This window comes from Dysidea avara, chromosome 7 (assembly GCF_963678975.1).
Source record: "Dysidea avara chromosome 7, odDysAvar1.4, whole genome shotgun sequence".
Classification (NCBI taxonomy): Eukaryota; Metazoa; Porifera; class Demospongiae; order Dictyoceratida; family Dysideidae; genus Dysidea; species Dysidea avara.
Genome location: NC_089278.1, coordinates 20,964,026 through 20,990,767, shown reverse-complemented (window position 1 = coordinate 20,990,767; position 26,742 = coordinate 20,964,026). Strand labels below are relative to the sequence as shown.

Sequence of the window (26,742 nt, the reverse complement as noted above, 5' to 3'; positions counted from 1 at the left end):
ACATAAACCATCATAACTTACTGATACAATGACGTACGGAATTGAATCGTGGCTCATTGTGTTCGCCATGCATCTGTGCATCCACCAAGGTATAGTTGTTCCCCCAGGCATGCTTCTTTGTTTGAAAAGGAAGGCAAATTCACTGAAAAACAATCGTCGGTAAATTCTTTCGTCACCGTAACGTAAACAAACGTCTGTAACTTTGGAATCTTTTCATGTATGGAGATGAAACAAAGATTTTTGTACTCCCTATGGACAGACGAACACGATGATGCCCAGGAGTTATCCATTGGCGGCTTAATTCGCCCACCAGTGAGGCGATAAAAACTTGTGTAATTTTTTTTCTGGAGCTTACGTTTTTTACCCATAGTTTTTAAATGCATTTTATTACAAAAGTACTGTTGTGCGTATATCGACAGTTTTCCAAAATTCGGTCACATTTTTGATCTGCTTTCCTTGTTGGAGTGCGTTTTGCACCATCACGGTACGTGTACTTATGTTTATTATCTTATGGTTCCATGTGTAAGAAACTACAGACAACATTCAGCTCTAATACTGCAGTGTGCGAAATAACTTTTCAGACGTGTCCTGTCGTACTGTCAGGGCATTGTGAAATTTGAGTGGACATCAAGCAATTTGACCGGACATTTTAACTTCTATTGTTTCTCCTTTCCTGTGTTTCTACCACTTGTATGTTTGTTTCAAACATTGGGACCAGCACCAATGTACTGTAGAGCTGATTAGCTACTGGCCACATGAAAGGGCTTCTATGGAATCAATTGGGCCTTTGTAGGAAAAGAGTTATGAGGACTTCAGTCAAAGCCTTCTGCTTGTCTTGGAATGATATACCTACCCTGTATATGGTCAAACTTAGCTTAGGCTTAGAATATATAGTGGCTCTATCACAGATGCATTGTTCATTCTAGCCTTAAAATCCGGTTGTGCTGATATCATAAATACCACAAGTGAAAGTACTAATGGCAATCAGATTATAAATACATTTTACTACTGAAGTGCATGTGACTGATACAGTAGGCTGGCACAACATAGTAAACTGTTAACCTCAGAGGTAAACTTGGGCATGCCTTCGTGGTCAGTACAAGCCAACAACACATAACTTAATTACATGTCAATACCATCATGTCTGGCCTCCCTCCTAGCCCAATCCTAACCCTATAAACTTTGAAAGGACAGTATTTCCGGACAAATTCAATTATAGGCTGACACCTGGTGTAATTGACCAGAAATTGTCCGGTGACCGACCGTTATTTCGCACACTGATACTGTGTGCCAAAGTCTCTGAAGCCCCAGCACTAACATGGCTATTTTGTCAATTATGACACCAAATTTTGTCATTGCAGATATTGCTCAGTACTAGCTAGTAGATACCATACCTGTAGCTGTATGATAAAATTGACCATGTTTCTTTGTGATCTAGCAGCACCAATAATGATTGAGCTGCCCCTTAATTATCTAGCTGTACTTATTGCACAATTGATCATGCCGACCATATCTCTTACTTGTAGCACAGAGAAAAGAGGCACGGAAAGACCATGCCCCTTAAAATATATCATGGCCAATTATCTGAGGTTCACTTGAGATACTCTAATGAGGCAGTCACCCTAATACTAGAGCCATGTTAAATTTTCTAATGAAACAGTCACACATATATAGATAATAATAGCTATACTCTATAAACTAAACAAACTAGTGTATTAAAAATTAGGGATCCAACTGATAAAAACCAGTGTAACAAGAGATATGAATGATGGTATTACAGCATGGGCCTGTGAGAAAATCCTTGGCATTGAACAAAACAATAGGGATTTTCTCACAGGACTTTGTTGTAAAACCATCTTTCATATTTCTGGTTTTTATCACTCAGATCCCTACTTCACATTAATTTTTAAATCAAGACACACAGTAGTATGTTGTGTGGTCAAGACAGCGGGCGCATCACACTGTGTGTATATTGACAGGAAGAAAGAAAAAGCAATTTTAATTCCTGCATAATCCCTCCTCCAAAGCACACCCTTTTTGCATTATAGTTGTCCTCCAGGAAGGGTAGACCACACAGCACATTTGATTAAAATTGCTCCAGCCATTTGTGAGATACAAGTGACCAAAGTTTAAATTTTTTTTTCTTAAAGGCCTAGATTATTTCTTCACACACTTAGCAAAACTTGCTATAAAGCACAAAGGTGTAATTCAATTACGTACCTTGAAATTTTGCAGAATGTATAAAGGTGAACTCATGTACTAAGTTTGAAGGAATCTGATAAGTGTCCACGGTGCTATGAACGTTAATACATGTAAAAAAGTTTGAATTTCTGTCACAGCTCACTTATGGGAATACCTTGGAATTCAGTGTGTACATAGGTTAGCTATTGTAGCAGTACCTTTAATGGTTTGAAAAACAAAGAAGTAACAGCTACAGAGTTACAAGGCAAAAACCAAACAACTGTAAATCACGATGTCAAGATACTCTAATAGGACAAGCACTGCAGAGTATAAAGTGCATAAAAATGTCGAAAAAAAAACTTCCCAGAGTTCAAACTAGAAACACCCAAATCCTTAAGGCTGTTAACACTCTACTTTATAAATGAAAATTCTGGTTAAAATCCACTTAGTAGTAAAGTTTATAATCTACCAATGGAAATTCATTTTAGAACATCCAAATGTGTAAATACTCAAAATATGTTTTATTAGAGTATTACAATAATTCTACCAAAGAGTCAAATGAAACAATACAGTTATAACTTCTGTCTTCAATAATCATCATTGTGTCTGTAGATAAGAAGTATGGGTAAAAACAAACTCCAAAGCCAACCTATGGCTAGCTTTGGGGCCACAAAAAACTACAGTGATGTTAATACTATTAATTTTAATAATGACTGTTATATGCATTTATTATAGTGTAAGTCGCCAATTATCAGCAGGTACCAATTATCGGCACTTGTAAGTATAGTGGCTACGAGATATATGGAGACTACCCAGTACCACAATGGACTGTTATACACTCTAAAACATTTCTTACAATCGTTTTCATTCAGTAATTATTGTTGTTAAAGTACTATACAAGCTAGCTGGTTAACCACGAAATTGGGTAAAAATAATGTTATATTGGAAATCAGTATACTTTTGCAATCTAACCTGAATATCTCTTGAACAGCTGGCCTCATCTTCATAAAACTGCTGTGTAACGGAGTTATCCAAGGACTGCACCTCCCATAAAAATTTCACAAAGAACCAACGAGGCATCAGAGTTGCATACAAAATTATACTTTGTGCTGATAATTGGTCAATCACAATAGTACAGTTTCCGATAATAGGTACCCCATGCCGATAATTGGTGCACAATAGGCATTGCAATTTTCCTTATAACAAGATGTTCACTCACGTGAGGTAATTAAAATTTGGTGCGCTAAGAGATGAAGGACTGTTCTGTTAAATGGTTTAAATCGGAGGTCCATACGTTATTGAATTAAGGATTTACAATTGCGTGATGAAATGGTGCCAATAATTGGCGACTTATGCTAGAATTAACATTACTGCAGCCATTTCTTGGCTGTCACAACTTTTCACCCTGGCTATTGAAGGCTGCACCCTTTTTGCACAGCTTCAGGGGTGTAGCCAGACTTTTGGTGATCCCAGGGCCTAGCTGTACAGCAAGACCAAAAAAAGGTAACTACCTGCAGACAATAGCTGCCCTCCACAAACTATATCTCCTGATTTATAGCTACAACGTTTGCTACACTGCCTCTCTGAATACTGTGACTGCTTTATTAAAGTGATTGACTGCTCTATTAGAGTATCTTGATCTTGGTGATAATACAATTATTGCTACCCGGGCCTGGACCTGGGTGGCCCAGGTTCTGGCTACACCTTTTCATAGCTTGGCTGTTTTTGTTTAGATATATACTTACCAGACACACTAATGTATGCCATGTCTATTTGCATCCTGAGGTAGGTGAACAACCACCCACGCCACTTTACCCATGCTAATTAACACTAACCCATTGTGCATCTGCTTTCTACCTTGTCATCTCTCTAGGATCTGCCATCTCTCTCTGATTGATGAGCAAACTACAGAGCAAACATGTCCCACAGTGGAATGCAGGTCACGCACTAAGTTGTTTTGATCGGTGTTAAATAGAACCGCCATACAATTTCGTTCACCAGCATGAAGAGGCATAAGTATTATACACTTGTGTCTTTGATCAATGTAGATCATAATCTCAGTTAGTGAACAGCACTAGGCCTTGTAGTTTTCCCAGCTATGTTGGAGGAACATCTGTGATCGATCATTTTTTGAGATGAACTAAAACGAGTACTAGAAACTGTACATACTCATAATGTTGAAAGTTGCTTGTAAGACTTAATAAAGGATATGATATCGTTCATTTCATAAACATACATTACTGGTGACAGACATAGAGTCACCAGGCAAGACCTGTATGATGATTGGTAGTTGTTCAAAATCCACTTTGTAGCTTGCCTCTGTATTCTTTCTAATATATTGATGTTTTAATTAGGTCATACTTTGTGAACAATAGAGGATTAGTGAGCGAATGAGTGAGATAGATAACTTTCTTCTATAGACACGATTGGGCCACTACCTGAAAAACTTGTACGAGTGTTTGTAGGCCTTGCCTGATATTAGATTTTAGTGGCTCTCCCATGTTAACCCATATTAAGGTTGTGTTATAATTATCCCAAGGTCTTTTATACTATCAACATGACAGTAGCAATAGACTTGTTGTCAAAGAATAGGTAACAGTAGTATAGTTCTTTAACCACAATTGCAAGTGTGCAAACTTGCTGAAATCAGATGTTATGCCCCTTTGGAAGAGGTTGTCTAGATCTTTTTGCAGGAGAATCATTTCAGGTGTATTTGGACCACTTCTGTGTCTCAGGCATTTGGTATCGTCAACATAGATAAAAGTGCTAGAAAACTGTAAGCAGTTAGGTAGATCTTTTATAAATGAAGCAAATAATAATAGATCTAGGATACTTCCTTGGGAAGGTACTTCATTTGTACTGACAGAACATAGTTGCCACTTCGCTTTCAGTAATTAGCATGTGTTCATGTCTGATGCCATCCTAAACTTCGATGTGGTATGTGTGGGTTCACCAGTCACAATTGTGTTACAAAGAAAGTAAACAAACAAGTACAAGGAAAAATTAAGAAGTTATAAGTTTGATTAGGGATCATAGAAATAAAACAAGGAGGTTGCCTACACATGCAGATATACTAGTGGATATTTGATCAACTATAACATCAACTTCTCTAGCCAAACAGAGTTTGTTAGGTTGCTGTTTTGGAAAGAGTTACATTATCTCTGCATATCATGCAGCATTTCTATATGAACAGCACAAAGAAATGTATACATGCAGTGCATACGAAGAGTTGGTATGCAAGGTATATAGACTGATCAAGTTCCAATCCTGGGGAGGCCAAGCTCAGAATCAATGCTTTTAAATTCAAACACACTAACACTTAGGAACAGGAATCTACTGCTGGGAGCCTGGGGTACATGGCTGACTAGCAGCAGTGCTAGGGTACCAGATGACATTGTATTGAGTCAATGACATATCTAGGGTTGCTTTTGCATGGGCAGGAGCCTTATATACCACCAAAGAACACTGCTGGAAACTGCCCATGTTTTGAGCCTTTCAATGTGTGTTAAAATACAGAATTTAGGAAATTTATCTTACTTTTATTAGTTTCATAATCCAATGACTATTTTTGATATGGCCGAGTTATGCAGCACTCAACTGCCTAAAATGAAGTGGTTGTCTAGCTGAAGCTAATAATTTTCTGTACGTTTCTTATGAATCTTCTTACCTATGGGGAGGGGGTGCCCCAGACTGGGCTCTAATAGATTTTGGTGCCATACCGGGCAGTAACCCTACCAAACCAAAGATAGTAGTATTAGTATTAAATTATGGACAATGTACAATCATTACAGGTAACTTAAAGTTAATAGGCCGAGGGCCTTTTAGTCTGTCCATATCCAATTTGATGCCAGTAATTATCTAAATTGTTCTTAAACTTATAGTAAGGTAAGTAAGGGGGTTTCCGGACAGCTGGGTATTCCGGACACTTCGTTTTTAATCCACTACTGAAGGATGGAATGGAAACCAATCAGGCTATGGTTTGAGTGCCCAAGTACCCCACTTGTGTGCTATAAAATACCAAAGTTTTATCTCGATAGCTTCAAGGATTAGTGAGATTCGTCACGATTTGCTTGCGCATGTAGAATATTTTTGTGTAAAAAACTTTCTATACGCGTGTTAACAGTAGATTGAGGGCATCGTTCGTAATTCTGAGCGACCATATGCACCAAAAATTGTCAATCACACTATACACTGAACGGATATATGGTTTAGAGATAGTACAACTGGATTCCAAGCCCATTACCTGCGTCGTGTCAACTTGAATGCGCAATCAACACAACCAGCAGCCCGGAGAAGCCTGCAGCAAGGATCCGCTGGGCCAGTATGCTGTTTCTGTGTTCAGGTAAGGGCTGGTACAGATTTCCAGGCAGTAGATCAAATGTCGCATCTTTGAAAGCGTTGCAAGACAACTGCAAGATCCGAAGCAGCATAACACAATTCTGCTGCAAAAAAAATCGCTGCCATAAACGAAGTAACCAGCCAAACAGAACGCTATCAGTCTCTGCTGGGCCATGGCACTCAGTGGAGTGCAGCAATTCCCATAGCAATGCCAGGTACGCCTACTTTTACTGGTGTCCTGAAACCCCAGCCACATAAATTTTTAGCATTTTCTCAAATTGCAAGTTTAGACCGTTCTTTCTCCTAGTACCCTACACTTTACCACTCACAATTTATACCACTGATAGCCTATTTCATTGGCTACAATTCGGCACCAAGCATGTTAGAATCCGTTCTTCCGTTGAGGAGAAATAAATAATTTTCTAATACATGTACAAACTTTGTCTGGAAACGCCCGCCCTTACCTTATTGCAAGCATATGGTAATTATGCACCTATCAATGTTATCCCCCACCTCCCCCCTCCCGGGCGTAGTGGGGGAAATGGTGGGGATTTGACTTTTTGAAAAATCAAATTCTCCACCCACTGGGGAACAACTAGTGGTCAAATCTCCATGTAGTATCGCTGGAATAAACTTTAGGAAACAGATCAATTCTTATAGCTCGCAAGCTAAAGCAAACGCCTAAAATTTCGAACGGTCTGGGGAAAAATTTCTGATCAAATCGGCGAAAATCCCCCACTAATCCCTTAGTAAGCCCGGGAGGGGGGGGTAGTGGGGCTTAACATTGATAGGTGCATTACTGCATATAGGCACGGTGCATGGTAATACAATACACAGCACATACCATGGACGTTGCTGATTACACAGCAATGCAGAACTAGTAATGCTAATAGTAGCTGCATCGATTTGAATCCTCCACTCAAACAATGCGTCATCTTGCCAACCGACACGGCTGCACACGACGATCTCAGGCTACAAACAATACACAATTCAACTAGCTTTTAGCTGCAAATACGCCTCTCCAAACATCGTGCCATAGTTACACCCCTTTTTTTAAAAAAAATCGTGAATCACGTGTTGAAAACGTGATAGTTCTAGTATTCCTCCTTGCCTGTAAACTCTTCAGCAATAGCAACAAAATACTACGGCTAACTGTAGGCTACACCTCAATTGTCTTGTTAAGCGATTGCACCCACAAACTAGCGTGAATAATTTGTGCAGGACCAATAAGCTCCTGCGCGAAAGCTGAGATAAGAAGAAGGCTACTAGCCTTTCATATACGCTAGCGTTTCGATTGATAGTCGTGTTGCAGTAAACCTTAATGGATTCAATAGTGACAGAATACTCAGGCGGTCATCGTTACAGGTTTGTGAGTGACATACCACACTCGCTAATCTGCTTTTTGTGTCACCTTCCATCATGTGATCCGCTTCTCACAACCTGCTGCGGTTACAACACTTGTCAGATTTGCCTGGAGCAATACAAGCGATCAGTGGGGCCCGCCATTCTAACCTGTCCAAAGTGCCTTGACTATGATTTCAAAGCATACCCCAATAAAATGTCCAACCGTGACTTGTATAACCTTCAGGTGTATTGTAACAATGAGGCAGCTGGGTGTAAATGGCGTGGAAGACTAAATGATCTTGATTCTCATCTCAAAAGCAACAATGGCTGTTTATATGAAATGACAAGTTGTCCCAGGTCATGTGGGACAAAGTTACTACGAAGTGATGTTGGATCACATTGCAAGAACAAGTGTCCGTTGCTTGTCATCAACTGCCCACATTGCCTTGTTAGAGGAGAGAAAAGATTTATCAAAGACCAACATTTGGAGGAGTGTTCTAAGGTGCCTGTTACCTGTCCCAATAATTGTGGTATTGACATTGCCAATGAGAACTTGTCGGAGCACAGGAATACTTGTCCACTTCAAGTTGTCACTTGTGAATTCAGCATGTTTGGGTGTGATACCATGGTAACAAGACAGGAAAGTGATGAACACAACAAAGATGATGCTACTAAACATCTTGCCCTAGTCAAGGCCAGATTGACTGCTGCTACTAAAGAACTACAGTCAAGCAAAGTACAGTTAACAAAGGTTAAAGAAAAACTGAATGCTTTCCAGTCTACCCTTGCATGTGGTGTAATTGAGGTGCTGTCCATGATAAGATTGTTGGATACACTTGACTCTACCAAACAAAAACAAGAGATTAGTAACCTTCAAAAGCAGATAAGTCTCTGCCGACAAAGTTTACTGTTTCTGCCTGATTACCAAATAGCACCTGTGATCTTGAAAATGAACGAATTTAGCAGGCACAGGAACGAAGGCTCAAACTGGTTTTCTATCCCATTCTATACACACAAGGGTGGGTACAAGTTGTGTGTGTGTGTAGTTGCTGCAGGTTATGAAGGTTCAAAAGGTAGTCACATGTCAGTGTTTATTTGTTTGATGAAAGGTGTACATGATGATGAACTAGTGTGGCCTATGGAAGGATCTGTGGAAGTGTACCTTCTCAACCAACTACAAACTGGTGACTCGACTCAATATAATATGACTATTAAAATGCCTGACACTTCTCTGTTTCCATTAAAGAGCACCATGAGGGTACCACAAGAATACGCTAAGGCTGTTAAAACTCCTTCAGGATGGAGAAATACAGATGGGCTAGGTAGAGAGAACTTTATACCACTGAGCAAACTTGATAAGCCAACTACTGTTTACCAATTTGTTAAAGATGACTGTATCTACCTCAGGGTGGAGTACAACAAGCATTCAACTGATGTTGGCTCACCAGGACTTGGTGTAGGCAAGAAACTTGGCAGGACAGCTGAGCAAGGATCACCATCGGGGTCACCTCGATCTTACCGAGCACCACAAGAAGATATCCCCTTAATGTTCCAAGATGATGAATCATTGGTAGTCAGGGGATTGCCAGTTGTACAGCGAGACAAGCCTGTGGTATTTTACAAGGATGATAAGCCAGCTACTAGGCACTCACCACTTGTTGAACGAATACTACAAGAAAATAAGTTGACACAAGAGGGATCCAAGGCTAAGTTTATACCAGAAACTGACACTGAACTATGAGTACTAATGTATAGTACCACTGTATTGCATCACTTGGTTTTTAAATTTTTTTAAAATCAGAATGTGCTCCAATTAAACTACAAAGTTACTCACAGCACAGCTGCTGTGTAATAAAGTCATCCGTCTATATCAGAAAAACGTGCTATTTGCGTGCAAAGCATGTAGCTTGTCAAAGTCAATTGTTTTTAGTCAGGAGTTAGAGTAAGTTACAGTTTTAAAAAAATTAAAGTATGTAGGAGAAAGCCACAACAGCGTAACTGCTTGGTGTTTCGAACCTGGGACTCTGCCTTTATCAGTCCAATGAGTGAGCATGATGGATGTATAAACATTATTTACAAACCTAGTAGATACAGTACTACAATTATAGTGGGCTAGTGTCAGGTTTTCATCACATGTTCCATTATGTGAGAGAGATGTGTAGCTCTGAATGTGATGTCTCCATGAAGCAGCGCCACCAGCTGCAACTGTCCTCTGGACTCCTTGAACACTGGAGAACCAGTAGATCCTGCTTTACTGGTATCCAACTTGCACTCTACCAAATGGCCTACATAGCAACAACATCGGGATTATGTTCATAACGACTCTTCTGTGAGAACACAATGCCGAAGTCTATATACATTAAGGACAACCTTAATACAGTTACATATTTTACCTATTAAAGAAAACATCAAAAAAGCTTTTATATACGGCAAACACCAGTCACAGTCTCACAGAAGTACTATAACAGCTAGGTCCTGCAGAAAGGCTATACTGTTAATGTGAAGAGTTACAATCTTAGTACTAAAACTCTATTGAAGCTAGAACAAAATCCCAGACCCTGTGGTAGAGAAATAATTATTGTATGCTTATACCTTTAACAACTCCACATCTTGTCATGGATACCATCTTCTCCCTTCCCTCAGGATGATGCAGCACTATCATCTGGTCACCATTAGTAACATCATCTACTCTGGTCAGGTCAAATGGTTGAATGTTTAACGTTCGGTCTTTGTATGCGATAGCAGTCAATTTCTCCTTGTCAATTCTCACCATAGTGTAGTTTAATCCTGCCTCCTTCTTTACCTAGTATAATGGACATTTCATTGTGTACCATTGGTGTGGAATAGTTATGCATCTATGCATGCATCATAGCCATATTATTGCTTACATCTGTTTACAAAGCCTGAAACTTGGAATACAAAATGTACATAGCATTCAGAGATTATGTTAAAATACAGTTAAGTGACCATCAAATTTATTTAAAAGGTTCACTATACACAGTGGCATTTACTAGAGACAATGCGCACACTTACTTTATCAGGCAGTGGTGGACTAGTCCAGAACCACTTCTGACTGCTGCCATGTTGAAACAAGCCCATCCCAGCATAAGGTGTTGGAGAGTAGTCCGCATCGATGTAGTGGAAGCGTATCTGACAGTTGAGAGCTGTCTGTTCATCAGCTAGTAGTGTGTGACATGTCAGTAATACTGTAACCACTTGACCCTCAATCATCAGCCGGCCTACAACACCAGTACCAAGTGTCCCTGGCCTGGTGAGTGGAAGGGAGACAAGAACACCATCATCAAGCTAAATATGGTAGCCTACCAAATGGCACACACATACATTATTTACTACCAATTTCTGCAAAAGTAGAGTATGAATTGAAATGTATGAGGATACAAGTTCTGTATAGAGATGTGTACAGGCTGCTCTAAAATGTATTTCAGAGGTTCTTTGTACACTGTATTGATACACTAGACTTATAAGGACAAAAAATCTTGTTTCCTCATATTGTTACAACAAAAAGTACTAACGTGTTGATTTGACATGTTGCTTTCCCAATCTTTACCAAGTCTTGTACTCTAAAATATCCTTCACTAGTGCCAGCAGCAGTAGTTGGTGGTTCTTAACAATAATAACATCAGTAATATTAGTATATATGGTATGCATTGTGACACACACACACACACACACAAAAGCAAAGTCTTTAGCTGCCATATTCAGCACAAGTTACTGTCAAACCTTCAGTGTTGATCACTGTAAAGCTTCAATAATAAGATACACAATCACATTTACCCAGTTAAAATACTGAAAACGTCTGGTGCATATGAGTCAGTGCAGGCAAATTCTCCTGGGGCAGGACTAGTTAACTCGCAGGAGGTAGTCTAGCCCTGCCCACCCCTTTGCAAAAAGGGTCTGGTGAATACAGATACCAATCTACCACTCAAATTCAGCAGTAACCAATTAATGCTTGCCAATGGCGTTCACACACAAATTGCCTTGGCAACACAATGTTTTTGTTCATATTGAAGGGCAATCATCTGACATGAGCAGTAGTTACATACAGGCAGGTTACGTATGCTGTCTAACCGAATTCCTTTTGAAATGATTTAGTATCTGTATTTCACCACACCCTTACTTTTTGCAAAGGAGCGGGCAGCACCAGACTAGTCTCACGGATGAAGGAGTGGGCACCTAAATATCCATCCTTAGCCTTATCCGTTAAGACATGGACAGTTAATACCATTATTATATGGGGCGCCGTTTGTCTAAAAATTAGTCAAAATCACAGTATTTAATCACCAACTGTAGATTTATAAACACTGCTACTAATTTAATAAATACTGCTGCTGATTTAATAAATCTGCTCCAGATATAATACTGTATAGCCTAAATAATTCGAGGGGCAAATATTTCGAGGTTGAACAATGTTGCTAAAAATAAAAATTCGCGGATTTGCAAACACTCCCTAAATGTATTAGACTATATGGAGGCCTAAATATTTCAATGGTAAAATTTTCGGTGATAACACCCAAAACCGCAAATCAGCGAACATTTTCCCCCTTGAAATATTTAGTCTATACGGTATTATATTTACTGCACCAGATATATAAATACTGCACAGGATATATAATTATACCAATTTTGACCAATCATATCACTTCTTGGTAAACCTCAAGCTACAGTGGTTCAAATGAAATCCATCCCTCCTGGAGGAAGACTGAGTGTGGCCCCGACTAGACACTGGGTGACCTGCAGTTCAAATCCTGGGATTTTTTTTCCTTACTTTGGCCCCTTTTCTGTTACACCTTATCAGTCAGTCAGTAAGTCAAGTCATTGACCATGACGATGCCTGTTTCAATAACTGTTGTTGCACAATCACTGTACATTGGAGTTCTATTGCCTTTGGAACCTTCGTACTCACCAAGAAGTGATTTGATTGGTCAAAATTGCTGTTATATATCTGGTGCAGTATTTATACACCCTGGTATTTATATATCTGATGCAGTGTTTATTAAATCAGTAGCAGTGTTTATAAATCTGTGGTTGGAGTTTAAATACTGTGATTTTGAGACAAATGGCGCCCCATATTATTAAGACTGGGTAGACTGTTCTGTCAGGCACCCATTTACACACTACACTACACACACAAGTACCATTCTCAGGACTAATGTCTGCTCCACATTTAGCACATTTACAACAGCACTTTAATTTCTGGGCCAGATACTGGGCAGTCACATTATCACTTTTACTCATCACTTCAATTAGCTGATCGAAACTCTTTGTATACCCCACATCTAGTCCTCTCTGAATTGCTTCCTCCAGAAACACTCGTGCCCTCTCTTCATGTGTCTGTTGTGCTTCAATCTTATCCTTCAACTCGCTAGTGATAATGCTCTCCTGATACAGGCTGGGGATTAGCTCGTCTATCGGAAGAGCCTCTATCAAGCTGCGGTAGTTACTTCTAAAACATTTCTTCTTGTTGTTGATCGTCTGGTCGTCCTGTTGTGAGCCAGGTTGTGGCCCGTTAGGTGAGGCCATCGATGGGATATGGGTACTTCCCCCTAGATATACTCACGTCACGTGTAAAACAACCGCGGTGCGCATTATTTAAATTTATTACATTATTGTACTGTTGGATTATCGATTGTGGGCTTTCGAAATGGTGAGTGTGTGGAGGTGATTTCTCGTCGATATACTCCTTCCATTTGTAGCCTAAGGTTCCGGCTTTAAAGGGGCACACACGAAATCGTCCCAAACGAGATGCAATTCACCCTAATTCGCGTAAAGCAGGACAACTGTCACGTGATCAAGCACACAAGGATCGTGTAGATAAGTTAAGCATGATGTGCACGCGACGTACTTTTCATGTACTTTGTACAGGAGAAAAGCTGCTTATGATACGGCTGTGTCAAATAAAGGTGTGTCAGTGTTGGGGTGAATAGTGGTGGTGGTGTAGTCTCGCGTAGCCAGACCCTATTTCTCCGCACGGCGCTTATCGATTGGAAATTATAAGCGCCGTGCGGAGAAATAGGGTCTGGCTACGCGAGACTAGTGGTGGTGTGTGTGGTGTGAGGCAGCATAGCCAAGTGGCTAGTGCCAGCTGGTAATCGAAAGCTTACAGGCTTGATGCTCAGTTATTGTTGGTTTCCTTGAGCAGGAAAGTTTACTCACATTGCTCCATGGTCAATCCACCCCAGCTGTTAAATGGGTGATCTGAGTAAGCAGCCCACTCAGCTGTAACGTCAATGGGTACCAACTGTCCATGTCTCAATAACAGGTGATGGTACTTCACACCTTCACTTGTGCTTGTGAAACATGGTACAGCTTCCTGTGGATTACTAGTCCTGCCCCAGAGAGTTAATCATTTTGAGTTGCAGCTGTAATGTGCGGCTCCAACACTTCTGCTGCCTCTTCTACCACTACTGCATTGACTCATAGCACTTGAGTAGTGTACATGTGTTTTGCCTTGTGTGTACATGTGTTGGTGTAGTATTCCAGTTCATAAATACAGATGGCCTGGAGAAACTCTGTACAAAATATTGAATGTTGATGGCTCAAATCAGATAGCTACATTTCACATTCATTATGTTAGTAGTTATAATCGCTTTAAGCACTTAATTTTAAGTGCTTCAAGTATTTTAAAGCATTTGTGCTTATGCTAAGCACTTTATCAAACAGTAGTACTGTTTAAGTAGGGATCCCCAAAAATGACATACGCCGCCTAAAAATGCTGCCTTTAAAAATCATCCTAGAAACATCTTATGTGACAAAAATCACCTTGACAGAATCAAACGGTATGGATGTACCGTTTAAGTAGGAATCCAGGTGAAATTTTCGCATGCTGCCCAAACTTCCGCCTTTACAAATCATCCTAGAGATATCTTACAAGATGAAAACCACCTTTACAGAATAGTACTAGTCCATATAATACATAAAACAGCATTAAATACAACAAAATGCTTACAGGTGGCCGGATACAGAATTTTAAAAAATTGCCAAAACTTGGAATTTTAGACTGACTGCCTGACTGACTGCTACATTCATTTCACAGTCGCAAGCCTAGAGGCCAAACAAAGCAGTGCACGGCCACCATTTTATGCCACAATAACAAACTCACCAGTGATGAGGCTGTCTTCATCCTTCTTCATCCAATGAAACCATATTGAGACATTAATTTTCCCTATCAACACTTTCCTTGAGCAGCATATTTAGATGCTGCACACTTATTTAAGCACTTATGCTCAGTAGATACCTGTAACTTCACGATAGGTTCAGTACCACGCCTATTAACGTGATCTTGGTTGATTAATAATGATTGAGCGCCTAGACCACATTCTTAACAATCTGTTTACTTGATCACAATGACACACCCTGTTATTATTGGTCTAGCTGTATTCATAATGTTAGCACAATGAAAATATGAAATAGTGACACACACCCTACTAGCTGACTCAAGGTAGTCTAATACAACAGTCATCCTAATAGAACAATCACACATGTTGTATGCTGTAGCAAAAAAACCAAACAAATAGTATGTTAATTAAGTAGGGATCCAAGCAATAAAAAGTAGTGAATCCAGAGATGAATGATGGTGTAACAGCTTAGCTCGGTGTGAAATCCCTACTTTAGCATTGAACACAATGATTATTATAACATTCCAATGTACCCACCAAGCTATGCTGTAATACCATCATTCATCTCTTGTTTCACTACTTTTATTGCTTGGATCCCTACTTCACTTGTAAATTAATAATTTTTAATATATTAGTTGAAGTTAACAGTTAACATCAAAAATGTGCTAGCAGACTGATGTTCTGGCTTCTTTGTATTATATGGAATCATTTCACTAAGAACTGTTTTCAGTTGTAAAATGTTGCATTCTCAATTTGGATGGCTTTTTAAATGTAAACACTGCCCCAAGACAATATATCTGAATCAACAGTCAACCAGAGTTACATCATTGAAAACAAGCAATCAACAGAAACAGTTGGCACACGTGATAAACAGTTGGCACACGTGATAAACAGTTGGCACACATGACCATAACAAAGTTACAGCATTATGTAGAATAATCTATGGGGAAAGAGGAAAACTTGGAAATCCATATATAGCACCACGTATATTAGTAAGAATTTCTGCATCATCAGCTGCTAGGGATAGTTTAGTGTGGCAGGATAAGTCTTTAGGCCCGAGAGGTGTAGACAGAACATTGATAGATTAATGTTTGTTCTGTATTAGAACACCAGGCATACAGTTCTGTTGATGTGCATTGCTACCCAATTTTAAGTAATTATCACTAGTGTTATTTATAGTGCTTCGTTTTGTAATTCAAGCATATATTATATTGAAGCATTTGTGCTTGTCCTTAGCCCTTTTACAAGTGCTTGAGAAGTACTTCAAGCGCTTGACCAGACTCTTGTAGAGCCGTTTTACTAGATCGTATTGAAGTGGGTAGCATGTATGTGTAGGCTTGTCATTATTGAGTGTGCGTCTGTACGTATGTATGTGTGCTTACATGTTATAGTCATGTCAGAGTTCAATACTTTCCTGCAGTCACAAAGTTGATGTGGTTCAGGGAACATATTGATGACAGTAAGGATAGCTACTCTTATGGGGAAACTGTTCAACTGATAGAAAAGTGAGCACACACACACACATGCACACACCACACATGTTTGAAAATTCATAAATGTCTCAGTAGTTGCATGCTATTTAGAATTGTATGAAGAAGGTGAGGTTGAACACATCAAGTTCCATTGATATAAGAGACTGAACCTTCTGAAATATAATTAAGATTACATTTGACACACTGGTAAACAGATATCTAGGAAGATTGGATGGAGAACTAGATACAATATTAGAACAACAGGGCCTTCCCCATCAGAAGGGTCGTCGCCATGCCAGTAGGGAGGACCAGATACGTAGCACAATGCTTCAAGAGAGACACTTGCTAGAAGGACCAGGGTTTGGTGAGTATGAAGTTTTAATATATATTATGTTTATGTGTGTCTACACAGAGGCTCCAGATTTAACGGATCCTAAAGTTTTGAAAGCATTTAAGTAAGTAATGCAAAAACAACCAAGTTGTATAAAAATATGAAATCAAAGGTGGCCACCATGAAATGGCTGCATTGATGTGTTTTACACAGTGACTTTCATGTGGGGAAAGCAGTTAATCCTATTCACTGAATGTATTGCATGTACTGTTAGAAGTATGTTTATTGTCTGCAGGTCATGGTGGGGTGAAGAACATTTACTACCAAACTTGAAGTTGAGGAAATATCGGTCAAGACCATCTGATGACTCCCTACCTGTATTAAATGATGACAACATGTAATATAAAATTTTATCCCAGTAGGGACCTGTGAGAAAGCTGAATGCGCAGAAAAAAAAAACGTTGGTGACTTCATTCTCCACCAACATTGCAGTGTGGGTATGCACCAAATGAGGTACAACAGCTGGGATATATGGAGCTAGCTCTGCTGAACTGCCGGTTGGAAGCCTTTTCAAATTTCTTGCTCTAAGGGCGCGCCCATTAAGGGGTATAGTGACGTCATGGCTGGCGCAAAACGTGCTATTCGTTGTTTCTTTGACGTCGTAGTTGACGGCAAAACTAATCTTGGTCGAATAGTATTCCAGGTAAGTGATAGAAGTGTTGTTCATCCCATCATTGTTGTAAACAACAGCTCAGGAGCGATGCTGTACCAAAGACAGCGGGTGAGCTGATAGGGTGCACGTGTTCACTCTCAATTCTGTTATACACATAGAGAATTTCCGGGCACTATGTACTGGAGAGAAAGGGTACGGATACAAGGGATCCAAGTTTCATCGCATCATACCACAATTTATGATACAGGTTACATTTACAATAAGAGTATATAATTCATGCACGTGATCCACAGGGTGGGGATTTCACCCGCGGAGATGGTACAGGCGGCAAGTCCATATATGGTAGGAACTTTCCTGATGAGAACTTCACCTTGAAGCATACAGGAGAAGGAGTGCTTAGTATGGCTAATGCTGGGCCCAACACAAATGGATCGCAATTCTTCATCTGTACTGTGAAGACTGAATGGTGAGCAGATTATGTGCCAGATCTTCCCCTAGTTTGGCAGCTCCCACCCCTTTGCATAGAGAGGAAGGGTCTGGTCATTCTAGCATTACGGAGTTGTAACAATAGAATGTAATTAAACAATGATGTCAATAATGACAGAAAGAATGGCACGTCTAACAGCCACACGGAAGTAAGTAGTTCGCGAGGTAGATTAACGAACAGTTGCTAACATAACTGCATTCTTTCCATATTGATTAGGTAGCTTTATGAGTATATCAATTCTAACTGCAAGGCTCTTTCACTACCTCCATCTTTTGTTCTTTAAAGAACATCCTATTGGCGACTACAAGCAGCCTTAATCATATCACATCTTCACAAAACTTTGTGACAAACTCTTTCACACATTATGTAACTCTATCTATGGTAACTCCAAAACAAACGTCACAAATATTTTAGTAAGTACCAACAACGCAATCTGATTGGTGTTACCTGTTTTCGGTAACATGCTACAAATTTTGAATGCTACAGTGACCAGACCCATACTCTATGCGAAGAGGCGGGCTCTGCCAGACTAATCTGCCCCAATGTGAAAGGGCAGAATTGGTTGGGAAAAGTATGTACCAACCCATATTAAGGTCTAGTGCTCAGGGCATTGTGTATGCTTGATGCTTTGCTCTTTATGTAAAGCTGTCCACTAATTTTTCTATGTATGTTGTAAATTTATGGCAACAAATTAATAGTGTGAATAGTAGTTTTATGGCTTTAATAGCTATAGCTAGTCACACATGGGAAGCTCAATTTTTTTTTTGCTGAAGATGGTAAGGCCCTGCATGGAAAAGGGTTTAGCCTGTGAGAGTTTAGCTAGAGATAGCAGGGAGTATACAGGCTCTGCTACAAGAATAGATCTCCTATTCATAGATAGTCCTCACCAAGCAAGTAACTAGGAGCCTGCACTGGGTCGTAATATTATCATAGATATACTGGGTTAGTATTATATCTATGATACAATCTTCCAATATTGCCGTTAGCGTCTAGCTTAATTGCAAATGACTAACCCTGATTTACCAAACAAGAATGAGACAGATGTAGCATCTCAGAAAGAGGTTACCTCACAAGAAAGGGTAGCACATTCTTATACCACCAAAGTTATAATGCAACATATCCCATGATATGGAGAACTGAAATACTGTACATTTTACGAGAGGGGGCGCAGTACTATTGACTGCTCTATTAGATTACGATCTCCTGTAATGTCGTAGCTGAATATTTTACCAAGGCTGCTTCCTTGGTTACCTCAATGACTGCTGACTGTAGCTAGCTATGTGATATTCATCATTCATTTAGCTAGTTTACAAAATTTTGTGCAAAAAAATAGATTGGAGACATTGACATAATTATGTAGGTATATGTCAGTTCAATGCATACAGTAATTATTATCTCATTACTACTGCCACCTACGGGACTCAAAATAAGTGGCCCTATTATTGAAAAACCTCATTAATGTGGCCATAAAGGAAAGCGACCTCATAATTGAGTTTTTTCTCAACCAATTTGTTGCAACTAATTTTCTACACAGTATTACTGTCTACTCAGCCACTGGTCGTTTTATCGAGGGAATATTGAATTAGTAATATCAATTTAGCATTGCCACTGGCCCTATTAAGATAGTACATCTGGACTTGCTTTATAATGAGATGGCTGCTATAAGTGAAGTTTCACTGTACGTCACTGGATGTATCATCTATTACAGGTTGGACGGCAAACATGTAGTGTTTGGTAACATCGTGGAAGGCATGGACATTGTGAAGAAAATAGAGGAGTGTGGGTCACCTGGTGGGGCTCCATCTTGTAGTGTAGAAATATCTGATAGTGGAGAACTGACTGACTAACTTTGTAGTATATTTCAATTGTTGTATTTATTATTTGAATTCTCATTATAAAAAACGATGGTTGGGGTGTGTGTTACGTCAATTTGATGATGAATCGTTCTCCTGACGTTTGCTCAAGTCGACTTTTGGTAATAGACCTGTAAGCACGAATGTGATTATCAGAACAGCATACCATGTGACACAATTCACATTAAGAAGACCACTTGAAATGGTATAACACACAACACACACACCCACCCATATTGCGTGACATCCTCACTGTCTTATCAAGTTTTCTCTGCATCTTCTTACACAATCCTAGTAGAGTGATACACCATTACAGTGACTCTACACTCCCTTCACACTCACCAGTCTTCTTCCTACCAATTGTTAAACCTTCTGGTGTAAGAAACTGTCTGATCAGTAACACATCCTGTGTAGGGTATTGTAAGTTAGTAGTGAAGTCATATGTAGTCTAGCTACAACCTGAACACACCATGGAGGAAACTCTCTTACTGGAAACCCTTAGAGGAAACACAGTGACACTCACTGACGAGGGGGAATTTTAAAAGTAAACAGTTTGGTTACATGGGGAAGTTTTGGTGATTGGTGTGTGCATAGGGTATGTGCATACAGACTCATCCCACAGTCTATTTCAGACGTGTGTTAAAAACACTTATCTAGTAAACAAGGCAGAGCAAATCAAAATTGTCAACCCATATAATGCAACACCACCTATATATAGAAGTTTGTGTTTGTTACTTTTCAGATACAGTATGTGATGAAGCATTAGTCATAAGTAACGAAAAAACTTCAGTAGAAAAATTTGTACATCTGTTATTCCATTTGAAGCCCCCTAGCAATAAACTTAAAAACGCTTTATTCACCACTACACCACACCCGGTAAACACAAACAAGATCTTTTGAAGTGGTATTGACATCATAGCCTAGTCACCATATTGCCATGGTGACATGTACCACGAAAAATGCTGCAGGCTTGAAGAAATTCACACAATGAAAGTTTTGAGGGGAGTGGATGCTCTAAATTTATGAGCTCAGGAATAGATGTATGGTCCATCATTTCATGCACCCTTTACTTTTTGTATTGACAATACATTTCAGGTAATCTAAATTTCAAGAAAGTTTTTCACTTGAAACTTTTATTGTATATGAAAAACATGAATGATAATATCACTGTTCAAAGACATTGCACAAGGGACACCATGGTACCTTACTGTACTGGCACAAATATAACAGCCAAACTATTGTACTTTCACACTACACTGTGTATAATCAAAAGTTCATAATATAAAAATGAACTCTTTGAAACACAATCAGTACAAACACTGCTCACTTTGTATCCAAAAGTCTCCAAACCATTTCTACACAAGGGACAGCCAGTACCCTATGATAGTAATAGAGGATAACTTCAGTGGGGAAACAGGGTAAGGATAATCATTATACTTAAACACACACATCTCATTAAAGTATAGTTTTAGGACTGTGTAAACATTGTCTAAAATTCCATTAAACAAAGTAAGTTGTATCCTAAACAATCACATGACCACATTATGATACTATCAGATGTGTGTAGATGATGTATGACTTGAACACTTTGATAACATCCTTTTACTTGACATAACAAATTCTTTAGTTGACTTATAGGGGGCAGAAATGAATATCAACCCATATGTTATGTGTGAGAAGTTTGTGATATTTTAAACAGTTTCCTAATATGATTCTTAACTATGACAAACAAAAAATGCTTTTGACAGAATACAAAACAGTTTTACATGTCTATAGATAGTGAGTATACTGTTTCATGTATATCACCACAAAACATTCAAATAATTGCAATGCACACCAGGTGTTCATTACAGGTTGGAATTATACCTAGGTGTAATATGAAATTTGTCTAACAACAAATATTTCCCACATAACTTTATATAAGTCACAAGCAAAGTATTTTGTGGTTTCCTGAGTAATATGGAGTTCTGAAACTGAAATTTCACTTTTGAAATTTGGCTTGAAGCATAAAGTTTGCAGAAATTTGGATTGAAATATGGCCCTGGCCCTTAATATCCCAATTACATCACAAAATAAAAAATGGTGGTGGTAGTGGGGGCAGGGAGGATGGTAGTTTGCTATGATAAATTTGAACAAAGACACAGGTGAGGCATATATACTTTGTGCAATTATGAAAAGTGATTTTATTATGGAGGGGACAGTCAACGAACTAATGGTTTTAGTGGTTTGTTCAACTAGGAACCATTAGATAATAAGTATTGCGAAATGGGAATACCTGGCGAAAACAGACCAAAGTTGCTAATGATACACAAATATGCTCATTAGCTGTAAGGCTCATATATCAGCATACAAAAGGGAGAACTTGTTTGAAACAGTGCAAAATCACGTGTTTCTGCACATCATTTCTACAGCACTAATAATGTGACCAGATTTGCAAAAAGGGGTCTTCCACACATCCAATTTTATGAACTTGTTCATCCACTAAGCTATGTTGGTGCTCACTATGGACTAAATTTCAAGTCAATGGACCTTATCCGCAATGACGTCACAGCCTTAAAATAGCGACAATAGTTGTGGGACTTTTGTATGGACGACTATGGGAAGAAAAATTTTAAACGGTCATATCTCAGCCAAGAAAGAAGATATTGAGCTCTAACCCTCAGGTATGGTTATAAGACATTACAATAAATATGTAGAAGCGGTTTATGAGTGGTTTCAAACTAATGCTAGACTGTTATTCATTCAGTTATCTTAAACCATACTTGCACGTTAGAGTTTGATATCTTTTATCTTGGCTGAGATATCACCATTCAAAATTTTCCTCCCATAGTCGCCCATACAAAGTCCCACAACTATCACGACCATTTTTACGCGTCTGACGTCATTGTGGATAAGGTCCATAGTCTTTTCCAATCTGAAATTTCAAAGGTGGTAAATTGGATGTGTGTGGAAGACCCCATTTTGCAAATCTGGTCACATATTTTAATTGGCTGTGAGTCCCTCACCTTTACTCTCTTAGAGAACTCCAGAGTACCCTCTAAACCAAGGGTGGTAGGAGTCGGTCCTTTAGTTGCCAGCCATCTCACTGCACGGGTATACAATGTACCACATTTAAGATCCACAACCAGGCATGCAAAAGATACAGGGACCTGTGTCCCTAATCTATGCAAAAACAGCTGAACAACACAACTACTCGCTGGGTTGTCAGTAAGGAACACTCACCATTATTGACTAATACACCAGCTGGTCTTGTTCTGCAGAGAAGAGCCATTTGCACAATTTGTGTTGAATTCTAAATAATACACACTCCATAATAGATTACGGAGATCCGCGGCTTCCTTAAAGTTCCGGATTGTTGCACAGCGAAAAAAAGATGTTGAGAACGTTAACGGAAGATGTGGCGAGAAAGGTAACACTATACTATTGTATTGAGGGCGTAGTATAGCGGAGTAGCTTATTCTGCCGGGAACCACAATTTAAAGGACGCGTCTCTAGGACGCTGTTGTAGCCATCATAGCCATTGAGCCCCATTGTAGTTGTTATAGTGTTAGAAGAAAGTTGTTAGCGACAGGAACGTGAGTTTGCAGGGTTTCTTTGTAGCTAGGAGGCGTTACTACCTCAGCCTAGCTGGTAATGATACAAATCGAAAGTGATATGTTAATAATTATTGTGTTTGTATTTGTAGAGTACTGGCATCAAGAGCATGCCTAACTGCCCGAAGTGTGGCAAGCCAGTCTACTTCGGTGAGTGGTTGCGTGTGTGCAGTGGTGCATATGTTGAGTGTGTGAACAAAGTTCTCTTTGCATTGTGGGGCTTCGTATGGTCACTGAGATGGCTTCACTATTAAGACATCTTATGCCGCTGTCTGTAATGTGGGACGCGCCATTTTCTATTAAATAATTGTTTGAGGCTCAAGTAGTTGCCACTTCATGTGTGTAGTGTGTTTATTTGAGTGTGTTGTGTACATGTAATAGTGGTTGATTTTTGTCATATATGTCAGGGGGAACACCCTTATTGTATTGTAAACATTACACTGCTATCCCATTGGATACAATGTATTAGTCATGGTAGTTATTGGACCACTAAGACTAGCTACACCGGAACCTGTTTAATGTGGACACTTGAGGACACCAACATAAACCGGAGAGTCCCAAAGTATAGACCTTATTCACTGAACTAATTTCATAGCGCTTATATCTCATTGCGAAGGAGTTGTCCACCAATATTCGCCATTTGCAGTACTAAAACCATAGTAACATCACAATTTTGCCATTTGCAGTACCATAACCATGGTAACATGATAGCAACCATTGTGCTCGCCCAGTTTTAGAACTCAAAATGGCGTCCGAAAAGCTATCACCATGGTAAACAGGGATCTTGTATGGCTTCGCATGGCATCAGAGGGAGCTTACTGTTCTAAACGAATAAGGTCTATTGCTCAGTGCATAAACTGACCTGGAAAATTAGGACACCTAGGATACTGGTTCCAAGGTGTTTGTGTTCCACTAATGTTTTATGTGTTTAGTTGTAAGTGTGTATGCTGTCTAGTCCAGGAAACACACCAATTGTTGCTAAACAATGGACTTTGTTCCATTGTATGTTCCATTGTATGCAATAAGGAGCTGGGCTATCATCTATCATTGATTCTTGTGTTGGTAAACATGATGTATCATAGATTTGTATGGTTATTAGGATGCACAGTGGAATCTCTTTAAGAAGGACATCCTGATTTGTGAGCGCCTTGATAATCAGGACACTCAGTCCCATTTGTATTAGTGTGCACACAGACCCCTAAAATTAGGACTCTTTACAAATAAGAACACTTTATAATGGTCCCAAAATGTATGAAATCAAAATATTCTCCACTTTATTTACGTGAGCAAGCTTGAATGAGTTGACGAATGGACAGACAGAATGCAATATGTTAAGATGCTATGGTGACAAGGTGTTCGGGATTTCACTACACACGGTACAATCATGGTTAATGTCTGTGATAAAACCCTAGCCAGCTAGAGAACGCTGTTACCAAAATAGTGGATGATACAAATTACCAGAGGTACATCATAACGATTACCCCACAGACAAAACCCACCTGTAGTCCACATTTTCCCTTGCAATTAAGCCAAATAGAACATTCCATGAAATATATGCCATCACATAGTGAACAATCTTGCTATAACATTGCTGTTCAACATGAATTTCCTGGTATTATCCCTGCTGCCAGGCTGCCTAATGAAAGAAGGTTTTCCATAATTGTATGTTAATTACACCCATTAGTTTAATTGGGCAATTCTCCGTTTGATCCATTGTGCTACATCTCATGATACTAAAAACCGTTAGACTCGGCACGTGGTGGTAATTTGATTTGATTACATCTGATGTTGTAGTGCATAAAATGTTCGTCAAATGTAAAATTTGTGTATCTCATAATGCAATTCATTCTCCAAAATGACCAGGCCATGTAGTTAACCAGAAACATATTCGTGGCATAGAAACCAACGGTTGTCATGAGATTGTTGTACTGCACCTCTATACAGCTAATTGTGAGTTGTTTTATCATTGCAATAATATTTTACTCTTACACTCTTACTCTCATAACGCTATTAGAAATGATTCCTTTTTGCATTTAGCTAACATATGCTGTCTAATGGGGCAAGTATCAAACATTAACCAAATCAGCACCCTCCTAATTCTTCAACTCATTTGTTAACTAAACTGTAAACCACTCCTGCATTTTGTACTGTAAGTTCCCAGCCTGTCCACTTCATAAATTTCACACAGCTTAAGCTTGTAGCTTGTGTGAAATTTGTAGTGGTGTGGTTGCATGTGTATAGAAGATTTTATTGACCAGTTTCATATTACCATCCCTGTTCACGTAACTGGGGAGCTATCACCATTTGAGCACAAGCTACATATATTGGCCACTACCAATATAATGAATATACATGCATGTCCACACAACATATTTGGTGCATACCACATCAAAAGAAAGAATGGTACCAGGAATGCCATAAAAGGTATTTTGCATCTGAACACATGTAGCCACATTGCGTTATCACGGATTGACACCTTCCGTTGTCAGTGAAAAGAACTGGAGCACAAAGGAGGACTAAGGCAAATCCATGATGTGTGTGTTGTACATACTGTGGTTGACGAAAAGGCACATCTCGGGACGAAGCAACGTTGAACAGTGAAGAAATCAAGCCCATAGCTATATCCATTGTTGAGTTGTGCTTGGCTAGAGGCATCAGTTAGTCAGTCAGTCAGTGTAAAATCAAAAATTTTAAAGTTCCATAGAAACTTTTTTGGAAGGGGTTTGGGGTTGGTCTGAAGACATTTTTTAGCTTGGCTGTGTCTAACCAAGCTGTCATGGGGGGAAATTGAGGCTGGTTTGATGGTGATATTTTTGGTCTAATAGAAAAGCCCAGTTCTTCATGATCCCTAATACACTGTATCTTATGATGTGACAATAATTTGTATGATCACATAACCTAGTGTCCAGACACATGTAATTGTCATGGTTACAGCATATGTTATACTATGATTATCATAATGTTGTCATCTGTTGTGTGTCATCCTCCCACTTGTAGTTGATGTAATAATGTGGTGTAGTGTGATGTAGGCACACTTATGTCACACTATTGTACAACATTCAAGCCATCCTCCAATGATTGTTATCATGTGCCACCAATCTGCAAGGTGACAAAATGATCAATCTGTCATTTCCTGTAATGGATGAACCTCAATCACCATTATCCACATGATGGTTGTGTAACATGTGTAATCTCCACGTCACGTTTGCATGTGATGTTTGGATGTGCATATGTTAGTGCTGTAGTTTGTAAAATACATCACATTATTAGCTGAAGTTTAATGTAGGTTGTTCTGTTTTAATGTATAACAGGTTATTTTCAAAGTTCAAATTAT

General features: G+C 39.2%; 6 protein-coding genes across 8 annotated transcripts in view; 4 read left to right on the top strand and 2 right to left on the bottom strand.

Annotated features, from left to right (window-relative positions):
- The first annotated feature begins 8,077 nt into the window (after positions 1–8,077).
- LOC136261095 (TNF receptor-associated factor 3-like) lies at positions 8,078–8,966 on the top strand. The gene is made up of 2 exons (XM_066055063.1): positions 8,078–8,800; positions 8,919–8,966. The coding sequence occupies exons 1-2, from the start codon at positions 8,078–8,080 to the stop codon at positions 8,964–8,966; spliced, it is 771 nt and encodes a 256-aa protein (XP_065911135.1).
- A 934-nt stretch (positions 8,967–9,900) lies between these two features.
- Positions 9,901–13,467, bottom strand: LOC136261441 (uncharacterized). The gene is made up of 5 exons (XM_066055450.1): positions 13,020–13,467; positions 11,397–11,487; positions 10,897–11,131; positions 10,456–10,666; positions 9,901–10,148 (listed from the first exon to the last, which is right to left on the bottom strand). Exons 1-5 carry the CDS (start codon positions 13,402–13,404, stop codon positions 9,982–9,984), a joined length of 1,089 nt encoding a protein of 362 aa, XP_065911522.1. The 5' UTR covers positions 13,405–13,467; the 3' UTR covers positions 9,901–9,981.
- LOC136261442 (translation machinery-associated protein 16-like) lies at positions 13,468–17,238 on the top strand. Its single transcript, XM_066055451.1, has 7 exons — positions 13,468–13,528; positions 13,578–13,699; positions 13,747–13,784; positions 16,420–16,504; positions 16,687–16,835; positions 16,884–16,926; positions 17,098–17,238. Exons 1-7 carry the CDS (start codon positions 13,526–13,528, stop codon positions 17,201–17,203), a joined length of 546 nt encoding a protein of 181 aa, XP_065911523.1. The 5' UTR covers positions 13,468–13,525; the 3' UTR covers positions 17,204–17,238.
- A 19-nt stretch (positions 17,239–17,257) lies between these two features.
- LOC136261443 (uncharacterized) lies at positions 17,258–19,881 on the top strand. The gene is made up of 5 exons (XM_066055452.1): positions 17,258–17,505; positions 17,553–17,583; positions 17,634–17,722; positions 17,769–17,941; positions 19,671–19,881. Exons 1-5 carry the CDS (start codon positions 17,422–17,424, stop codon positions 19,807–19,809), a joined length of 516 nt encoding a protein of 171 aa, XP_065911524.1. The 5' UTR covers positions 17,258–17,421; the 3' UTR covers positions 19,810–19,881.
- On the bottom strand, positions 19,822–23,166 carry LOC136261444 (small ribosomal subunit protein bS18-like). The gene is made up of 6 exons (XM_066055454.1): positions 23,038–23,166; positions 22,821–22,900; positions 21,143–21,193; positions 20,158–20,221; positions 20,047–20,106; positions 19,822–19,946 (listed from the first exon to the last, which is right to left on the bottom strand). Exons 1-6 carry the CDS (start codon positions 23,084–23,086, stop codon positions 19,888–19,890), a joined length of 363 nt encoding a protein of 120 aa, XP_065911526.1. The 5' UTR covers positions 23,087–23,166; the 3' UTR covers positions 19,822–19,887.
- LOC136261439 (ras association domain-containing protein 4-like) overlaps positions 23,122–26,742 on the top strand; it is a 26,241-nt gene continuing 22,620 nt past the window's right edge. The window contains exons 1-2 of one of the 3 annotated variants that reach the window (XM_066055447.1): positions 23,122–23,224; positions 23,501–23,558. In XM_066055447.1, coding sequence (XP_065911519.1) covers positions 23,189–23,224; positions 23,501–23,558 — 94 coding nt within the window. In that variant the 5' untranslated portion in view covers positions 23,122–23,188. Of the gene's footprint in view, positions 23,225–23,266; positions 23,446–23,500; positions 23,559–26,742 lie in introns of those variants that run through there. The other 2 variants (XM_066055449.1, XM_066055448.1) reach the window with 2 other exon arrangements.